This window comes from Thalia democratica, chromosome 2 (genome assembly GCF_965202585.1).
Source record: "Thalia democratica chromosome 2, ktThaDemo2.hap1.1, whole genome shotgun sequence".
In the NCBI taxonomy this organism is placed as follows: Eukaryota; Metazoa; Chordata; class Thaliacea; order Salpida; family Salpidae; genus Thalia; species Thalia democratica.
The window spans coordinates 72,022,001-72,032,590 of record NC_139166.1 but is presented as its reverse complement, the minus strand read 5'-3'; the positions used below and the strand labels follow the sequence as shown (position 1 = coordinate 72,032,590).

General features: G+C 27.5%; 1 protein-coding gene across 1 annotated transcript; it reads right to left on the bottom strand.

The window, feature by feature from the left end:
• Positions 1-1,970: 1,970 nt before the first annotated feature.
• LOC145828916 (FAS-associated factor 1-like) lies at positions 1,971-7,168 on the bottom strand. Its single transcript, XM_082936662.1, has 9 exons — positions 7,156-7,168; positions 5,231-5,404; positions 4,800-4,941; positions 4,480-4,616; positions 3,914-4,002; positions 3,457-3,525; positions 3,001-3,156; positions 2,496-2,657; positions 1,971-2,057 (listed from the first exon to the last, which is right to left on the bottom strand). Exons 1-9 carry the CDS (start codon positions 7,166-7,168, stop codon positions 1,971-1,973), a joined length of 1,029 nt encoding a protein of 342 aa, XP_082792788.1.
• Between the last annotated feature and the right edge of the window lie 3,422 nt (positions 7,169-10,590).

Below are 10,590 nucleotides of genomic sequence, written 5' to 3'. Positions count from 1 at the left end.
TATTATAATATTATTAAAGAAACAGATATATTATATAAGCTTAGGGTCAATTTTGAATTAATCAATAACGTAAACTTATTAAAATCAATAGTAGTTACGTTTCTTATACTATTGGTTATTGAACGAAAAAAAAACGCTCATAATGTTTTTTTTTTTAGGACCTGTTGCACGAAAAAACTATTAAAAACTTAAATCACACATAAAATTGATTAATCAGTTTTTAATTGGCATTTAAATGTTTCTTATTTGAACCAGACTTGATATTAAACAATTTAATAACCCTGAATTTAAACACCCGTCAGTAGGACTTAAAATTAGTTTAAATAAAAATTAGTAGGACTTAAACTGTAATGCCTGTAATTTTTCAATACTTTTCACGCTGCCTTTTATCTTATTTCTGCTCTGAAACTTTTCAAAAATAATGCAATGAATACAATTACAAAAGTAATTTACAAAAAGTCCAATTCACGTTACAAAACAAGAAAATAGCAACAACTTCACTGATTGATACATCAGCTAGCAATTTATCCTTAAAATCTTTACAACAAACGACAAAACTCAGCAAAACTAATATTTAATTATATTCTTTTAAAATAAACATTATTTTCAGTAAAATTGCTTTTTTTAAGATGAAGTGGTGTTTTACATTAATCACGTGATAATACATTTATGACATTTTTAGCTTGTTAATTTTTTAAAAGTAAGGTTGTCAGAACTTTAGACATAAAGAGCTCTAAATATTGAATAACATTTGTTTAAACTTTTAATTTCATGCTTGAATATATAAGAGGCATATTTCTAACAGAAAATGGGAAAATAAGCTTCAAAGTATTACTGCTTAAAACTCCTAAATCAATAATTTTTTATTCTCTTTTAGTTTGTGTTTGTAGCATTTTATGCCTTATTTTATTGGAAGTGTTGTAAGAGTAAGTATCAGGATATTAAAGAATGCTTTAGTTTTCTGGTTTCCCAGTAAGTAAAGTAGACGAAACTAGCTAGAATTAAAGTAATTATTTGAGTTTTTCTGTAATTTTCTTTTTGAACCCTAAGTTTAAAAAAAGTTTTAGTTGGTTTAACAGTTAGAATAGTATAAATATACAAAGAACAAACAAAGTAGTTTTATTCTACTTTTGGTAGTACTTTAATGATAGCTGTAACAAAGTTTTGAATAAAAAATACTTTAAGTTTATAATGAAATTTGGAACTAATGAGAACCAATTTTATAAAAAATTTTCTACTTATTTGCATATTTAGTTTTAAACAGAAAGTGGTACTATAAGTAAGTAAATGAAGATTATGAGCTATTTTGAACTACAACCACACTTTTACATTAAACAAGTATAATGCTTGTTATTAAAACTAAATTACAGAATAAAAAAAAGTGAAACAAACTTTAAGTTTGTAAATATATAGAAAATAAATTTGTGCTTAATTAAAGCATTTATCTGCATTAAAATGAAATAAATGTTTCAATTGTTTCCAATTATTTTAAAACTACAAATGTTGAAAAATCAGTAAACCAGAAAGCAAGTTGGTCCAAAGTAAGTTTACATTTAGAAGATTTAACTATATTAACTTATGCAGTTGATATGAAACTTAATACCTTTGATTGTTTATTGAACAACAACAAGAAGACGCTCAATATATTTGGTCCTAGGACCTGGTGAACGAAGAATCATGTTGTTATCGAGTCGCGTACCACGGATATCTTTTTACGTCTTATCCAGGACATTCTTCACTTAATAAAACATAAATAATTAAAATTTAAAAAGCAACTTAAGTATAAAAAATTTATTATTAAAAAAAAACATTTCCTATAAGTTAAGTGCATCAAAAACGCAACAAAAAATATTCGCTTTGAAATACCAGGATGCCAATAAAAAATATCTACGTTTAACTTGGGTTTTGCTAAAAACCAAGTTGTTATGACGTCACAGTATGACGCACAATATGACGTGAGAGCTACGTCATCACTGCTGCTTCTTTTCAACGATGACATGTTCCCTCTTTCCGATGCCGCTCTCCTTGATCGTCTCGTTGCAATCTCGTTGCGAAAGCTGCAAAAAATGAAAATAAACATTTTATGAATAAAGTATTGTAAATTAAAAGCGAAGTGTTTGTAGTGAATTGAAGTTTATCGATTCGTTTAAGTCTTGTTGCGAAAGTTAAAACAAAAAAAAATTGAGTATAAAATTTTACACAAAGTAAGGTAGTGTTTTATATATTAAAAGTTCATATTAGATTGAAGTCTGCTGTTTTTATTTTAAAGCTTTCATTTCTAATAGAATAAAATTAATTGAAAGGATTGTCCATTACAAATTTTAGTATTTGTAACTTTGGATTTCGGACTATAAATAAATAGAAGTTTTTTTATAAGTTATTTCGCTAACTTATAAACTTATGAAGAGTTAAAACATCCTAATTTTCAATAATAAAAATTTAGATAGGTGCCCAAAATTAAAACTGTATTCATTACAACTTAAAACTAAACTCACGTTTTCCTTGGGATGAGCTCTGAAAACGTCGTACTCCTGTTGAATGTATCCCTGAGATCCGACAAAATCGTAAACTGACTGCAGCGTGTCGGTTTCATGGAAGAACCTCCTGGTGAAGAAACCTCCCGACCCGGTTGGAAGCTTGAACCTTATCGTGCAAACCTGAAAACATGTTAGATGCTTGTAAAGTAGCTGATACCAACTAGTTGTTAGTTGTTTGAAATAAAAACAAAAATTTTGTAGTATTTTGTGTATTTGAAAAAAAAACAACTTTTTATACTACAAAGTAAAGTATTGGCCCCAAGGTTGAACATTTGTCAAAATATTTATTTTTACAATTCAACCTCAAAGGAGCAGCAATAGTGATGTGAATCTAACAAGAGTAATTGCAATTTAACAGCAATTACAAAATAACTATGCTACTTTATAATTATGTTAAATAAAATCTTACGACGCACGATAGAAGCACGCATTGACATTAATTCATATTCAAAATGAAACCAACGTTTTTGTTTTGAGGAGGTTCATCGGGTAGGGAGAACTTGAGTCTGGAAACTTCAGATTCTCTGAACTCTTCCGCTTCTTTCTCTTGTTGCTCCCTCAATTGTCTCTCCTTCTCCTCGGCTTCTTTTCTCTCTTTCTCCTCCTGCTTTTTCCTGGCCTGTGTTTCAGTAAAAAAGAATATTAAATTCTTCACAAAAAAAATTAGTATTTGAGAGCGTAACACATTTCAATAGTACTCAACTTTGACTAAAGATTACTTTATTCTTATTTGTTTCTTTTACTACAAAGCTAAAAGAAGTTTACAAATACTTCCAAATTATCTGTAGATTGTGTCCTTTTGGTTATTTGTTAATCACATAAGTTTAGTAAACTGTTTAACTTACGAAAAGTTACAGTAGCTGTTACTGCAATAAAGCAAAACATAGCTCTTATTTTTATCTAATCTAGTTAAACTGACCTTCGCTTGATCGATTGCCAGCGACTCGTTGTATTCTTTGTCTTGTTGGCGTCTCACCATTCTCGGCCCCTGCAAAAATTATTGATAGTTTGGTTGTTATATCTTATTAACTTTATTTATGAATTCGTTAAATTATTTTCAAAAGATTTTTAGTTTCAGCTGGTGTATGCTGTTCCTGATGTTTGACATCTCAAGTGTGAGCAGTCAATTTCTGAATGTTAAGTTTGAGAACATTTTGAGTAAAAATCAATTTTTCAGCACTATTGACCTTAAAGACAACAACGCATGGTTTTAAAAAAAATCAAACAGATAACTTTAAAAGTACAAGATTTTTTATTTCATTGGAAATAGCATGACTTAAATTTTTAAACAATCTAAGAGTGATACTATAATTGATAAACACATGTAAACGAAATTCTTTAAACAGTGCTCCACGTATAAGTTATTTATAACTAACCTCAAACTCTTTTTCTTGCTTGAGATCTTCCTCCAGAAACTGTTTTGTCATTGCAACAGTACTTTCAATTTCTTCAGTTTTATTGTCACCTGCACAATAAAATTAAAATGATTCGGACCAGAGTATTTTGTGCCAGATATTTTTGCTATGGTTTTTTAAAGTGGGCGACACCCCACCATTTATGGGCTATTCAGGCTACAGGGTAAGTAAATATTCAACTAGTGATCAAAGGTTTTTTTTTATTTTAGACGAGTTAGCGTTTATGAAAACGAGTTTGGGAAACCCTAGTTTACAATATTGCCTGAACCTTTATTTTAAGTCACATACTATAAATGGTTATTTAAGTTCAAACAAACAAGTTTAAAAAAGTTTTATCAAATTTGAAAATTTTACAGTCCGTTTCAATTATGAGACTTTATACTGAAAAACTAAAAGTCATTTTAAGGTTTCAATGTTGTAACAACCTAAAGATGGCGAAAACACTCTTTAGTCGTTTTAATGTTTAAGAGGTGTTGTTTTTAGTTAGTTATAACATGAATTAAAAACAAGATCTGTAAAATAATTACTTTTAATCTTTCCTATGGGATTCGTTGTTCCTGTTCCCCCGCTCATTAAAAGAAGCACAGGATATTCTTCTTTTTCTATGACTGCCAATACTGCCTTGTGAATTTGGTAATCTTTAGGTTTGCATATGGCCAGAAACCTGTTAATAAAGAAATCGAACTTTGATATTGAGAACTTGAGCGAGTATTCGGAAACTAAAATCTTGTTATTATTGACAAGCGCACGATTTACAACAAAACTGAAATAAAACAAACTGAAGGCCTATCTTAAAATTCATTAAACCGATAAGTAGCAATGATTATAATATAAATTAAAAGCAAACTTGTCTCTGTTGTGTGGGGTGGTCATGTCGAATGCTGTGCACACAAAATTTTCGTTGAGGTGACGGGTTAGGGCGGGGTGGCACAGCTTCTGCTCGCAAAATATATGAGATTCGATGTTGAGATCATCGTGCAGGTAGAGTGCTGTGTTAAAGAATGTAATAAGTAAGATTTATATATATAGTAAGTATTATCAGATTAATATAAGTACCAATGCATTGTAACTATAGGATATTCTGGTTTTTTATGGTATATTTTAGTTAAGATTAACTGAACACTCAAAAACTAAAAATTTATGTAAATTTTAATTAATTTCAACTCAGATTAGTAAATAAAAAATAAACTGAATTAGAATGTTTTTACTGAGATGATTCAAAGTTGAAACAAGAATTGAGTTAATATAGTTGTGATATACATATTGACATTAGTTTACCTAGTCCTTTCCTCCTTCCTGGTTCGAAAGGAGACCCTCCGAAAGCTGCTTCAATGGCGTCTGCGAAAGGTTTTGCGAGAAAGTTAGGACCAGGGTTGGTTTTGCAGTACCTTTCCGCGAACACTGTTGTGAACTGGACTGCAGCCGCACTTTCGTCCTCGACTTGTTCCGGCACTGTAGGATATAATGTTTTAAATATTGTTTCAATAATGTTTTTTTAAAGAATATACAAACAGTTATAAAATATTACCGACTGCATTCGGCACTTTGAAATGTGATTTTGTTTTAAACGCTACTAGCGCAACCAGACACAGAATTTGCGTATATAAGTAAAATACGTGCAGATGTATGGCGTACTTCTCTTAAATTTTTTACCTTCAGTATCTCGTATTTCATTATATTAATTGTCTTTAAAATAGGTTCCTTGTCTAATTCACACTTTTCGCATGCTGATCTGTAGTTGGGCTAGTTCCTTTTTGTAAGTAAGTCACTAATTTTTGCCTTCTATATATTTGTTGAAAGTTCCATAACTGGCGCTTTTTTCAAAAAAAACTACTGATAGCTGTACATCCAAATCATTTTTTCTTAATCTAAACAACTATTTTTCTAAAAGTTTTATTATGTTAAATTATTTTAAATTGCTTACTATAATCACAAGAGGTTTATCAGAAGATAAAGTTGAACTACCTAAGGTTAATTTGTAAGTTGCGGGACAATCTTTGAAACTATGTTTACAATTAATTAAAGCCAAAGAATGGTTTTCTCTAGTATATCTGCTATAGCAAGAGGGTTTGCAAACATTTTTAATTATAGTAAATGCTTTCTTAATATATTCTGTTAAGTTGTTATCAAAAATATTTTAAGAAAAAAAGTTCCAAACATGAAAACTACATTTCAGTTCTTTAGGTATATCTATGTTATGCCCGTTGAAGTTTTTGTGTGTAAACAACATTTTACTCTACTTATAACATTTTAAGTTTACTGAGTTGAACGTTTACCTTTAAATTATAATAATCAAAGGCACAAAATTATAGACACCCACATTTTATTTGTTTATTTATTATAAGGACTTGTTTTTATTTAAGCTAATGAATATGGAGGGGTTAAAAAGCCTGGAGTTAGAGAAAGAAACTTTAAATCTATTTGTTTGTTATCTTTTATAATTGTTATAAAATTTTTGTGATAAAGAAAAACATCGCTTTTTTTTGTGAAATGTATTTACATGCAAAATTATACCTTTACAAAATACATTTGTATCATCATCAAACATTTATACAGAATTATTTATTATTTTATTTCAAAAAATTTATATTGGGCTCACATCTTTGTGGATTGGTCACTGCTGGTACAAGTATTCAAACCCGGAAAACATCTCTAATAATAATTTTGTGAGCTTTTCTGGTCATTAGATTTTTTTATAACAGATATTTTGATTTTCAACTTCAAAACTATTGTTTTTAAACTGCTCATGATTTTGAGAGTCAACAAAAAACATTACAAATTTATTCTATATAAAAACAAAAATTTTCCACATTATAAACCAACATTCGGTATTTTAGATGTTTTTTATTAGATTTGATTATTATTAGTATTTAATAATAATTATTAATATATTTACGTGCAAAATATTATCTTTATGAAATATATTTCCATCATCAACAAACTTTTATTCAGAAATATTTTACTTAAATAAATTCTATTGGGCTGCAGGCCTCACACTGCTAATGCAAATATTCCAACCCGGAAAACAACTGTCAAACGAAAAATAACATTATGAACTTTTTTGGTCATCAGGTTTATTTATAACAGATAGTTTGGTTTTTAAGCTCGAAACTATTATTTTTTAAGTTCTCATGATTTTTAGAGTCAACAAAAAAACATTCAAAATTTATTTATTTAAAACAAAAAAAATTCACATCACAAACCAACACTCGGCATGTTGGATGATTTTTATTCCCTTTGATTATTATTAACAGCATTAATTTAACTTTTATTATCTTTTTATTTCTCTTTAAACTTGTGAGTTGATGGCTTGTACTAATGTTGCACTCTTTCTCAAGTACTACAAAGTGCAATTACAACTTAGTATGTATCTAGGTTACTCAATTTGTTACACGAACTCTTTAAAAACTACACAAAGTTTTGATAAAAACTCACCACCAACAAAGCATGTCTTTTTCAACTTTTCAGGTCGAAGCCTGCGGACTCTTTCATAAGAATTGCAAAATGAATACAATTTTCTTTCAGAGTAAAATAAAATAAGACACCTGCAGAAAATGATCATTGTGTGAACTAATGAATTTTTTATTGTGTTTAAGATCAAACTTTTAATGACTATGCTTTTTTTAGATAGTGAACTACAGTAAGTAAAATACCAACTAAAAATTCTAATGAAATAAATTTATAAAATTAAACTTTAAACATAAATTTTCTTTTGAAGAAATTGGGCATTGAATTTTTTTTACTGAATTCTTTATACTACTTACTGTAAATGAAAGGTTTTGTGAAACTGCTTAGCTGCATACCTTATCAAGAAATAATTTTTTGTTTCAATTTTTCTATGCAAAGAAGAATAAGCTTCTTTGTAGCTTAATGGCGTTGATATAAGTAAATGTTTTTTTTTTGATTACTTGCTTTAGTATATGTAAACAGTCGCTAAGGAATATATTGTAAGTGAAAGTCTAATGTAAGGCCTATCATAATTTTTTTTTTCTTAAAGTACTGTAAAATTTAATTTTGTTTTACGTCATACAAGTAAAAGATTAAAAATTAGCCGTAAGTAGCTTGAAATTTAACATATTAACTGACATATTCTATAGGTAGATTTTTTCTTTTTTTTACAACGTTCTTTTTCCAAGTTTTCAAATAGAAAATTTAGACAATAACATTGTGTTTTTTTATAATAATATATTTGTATTAAAAAAATTTTACTAACAAATGGTAATATAACTTTCTAAGTTTGTTCTCTATTGAAACTATTTAAAACATTTAGAATCTGGAATCGGTCGGATCTTAAATTAGAAAAAAGATCTGGAATTGACCGGATTTTAAGTAAGCAAAAAGATTTGGAACCGGCCAAGTCTTTAATTAGAAAAAGATCCGGAACCGACCGAATCTTAAATAAGAAAAAAGATCCAGAACCGGTAGAATTCTAAATCAGAAAAAAGATCCGGAACTGACTGAATCTTAGATTAGAAAAAAGATCCGGAACCGGCCGGATTTTAAGTTAGTAAAAAGATCCGAATCTTAAATATCAGATCCGATAGATCACTAATTAAAAGGATAACTGATCTTTTTGAGTAAAATCTGCGCTTATATTTAGAGTGCGAACTCATTCAAGCAAATCATGCTTCTAACTTTTAATGGCGTAACATTAAAAGAGCAGCTAGTTTTACAAACCCTCTATGATATATTATAAACCTCTTTTTATAGTTTGTAAATGAATCTTATTTTCATATTCTCCTTTACTTTAAATTTAAAAACTGTTTCTAAACAGTGTATTTTACTTTTGTTTTAATAACAAAACTAACCATATCTATAAAGTTGTAACAATATTTAAATAACTATATTTCAGTTTTGTTCAGAACATTAATATGTCAACATTTTTTACTCAATTGATTTTGTACAAAATTTAAAACAACTGTTTTTTGTATATACAATAAAGAATATATATATACTGTAAAATAAATGATTAAAAATTGATAATTAATAAAGTTTATTTCACGAAATAATTTTAATTTATTGTACTTATTTATTTTACTGTTTTAAAGGTCAACAATATTTCAGTTTTTACATAATAATTTTATTAAAAAATTAATATTGAACAAATATAAAAGAAGTATATTTGAAATATAGTCAGTTGAAAGAAAAGTAGAGTATTTAAGACTTTAATCTTTATTCAGTGTTAGGATAGGTGAAACAATAATAGTTAAAATTACTTCAGTAAAAAATTACTGACTAAAAATATAAAAATGAACTTAATATCTTAAACAGTAATTCTTTTTAAATACTATGATAATTGTTAGAGATTTAATAAAGTATTATATGAAAAGTTTAGTTGGGTGCAACGTTTTTAGGCTTAAACTGAGTTAGATAAAATATGCTTTTTATCGTAAGAAAGAAAAAACAAATAATTTTTTTTAAGACCTTTATATCTTACGAAGTGATGTTGTTAATCATTAAAATAGGTAACCTTGTTTTTTATACAAAAAAAATGTTTTGTTTAGCAACTCTTTTGTACAAAAACTTTATTAGCTTTGAAACCTACTTGTAACTTTTATTTTTAATTACTAGCGATTAGCAGTATTCTTTTAGTTTTTTCTTAGTTCTTTTTATAACTAAATAATTTTCAAATGTATTTTTTTTCTAATAAGTCAAGCTAAAAGTTTTATTTAGTAGCTTTATTTTCAGAATACACTTAATAAAACTAAATACAATAAGTCTAATTGTTAAAATTAAACTTTGTTGATATACAAAATTTTTGTTAGTTTGTTTAAAACGTTTTAAGGATATACATCACTTTTACAAGCTTTTTAGATTTCAAAGTTCGTTTCCATTTAAAGAGGAGTAAATATTATAGCTTTTATATCTTTAAAAAAAGTTAAAAAAAGCTATTCGATGTGTCGGAATTAAATTTTGATAATGTTTAGTATAATCTTTAGCTAAAAATATAGTTATACAAGGTTAGATAATGAGTTTATATTTTTTAAAGTATATATTATTCTTGTAACAGTTTTTTTATACGTAGGAGATATGCTAAATATTGTTATGCAGCTGTTGAACACTGGTAAAAACTTTTCTGAGAAGAAAATAGACATTTTAGTTTCATATTCATTGTTGCTTTATGTTTCAATGTTACTACATTTCAAGCTAGCAATGCAATATTGGAGTACTTCAAACTTCTTATATAATAATTTCACCACAATTTAAAAACTATGCATCATCTCATTGACAATATTAAATTCATGCTTGTTAGTTTTACAGACTGGTGTAATGATACTCTATTTGACATAGAATAAAAAGTGTAAAGGTCAAACTACTTAATCTCACTTAATAGTGACTAGACCTGATTTTTGTTTCTTTGTAGAAAATATCAAAACTCCTCTGCAACGATCATTTATGTGCAAGTTAGTTCTTTTTGATATTTTAAAAAATAATAAAAGAATCTGACCACTCTTTAGTAGTACTTAACTCCAATTTTCAAGCAGCTTAGTGGCATTCATTCTTTATTACTTTAATTGATAAAAGTATCCAAAACAAGTAAGTTTTCAGTACTTTATTGATTACATACTCAGTTTTATTTTCTAAATGTAAAAATAATTCCATGCACCAAACTGATTTGCTAAAAGCTTGTAAACAAA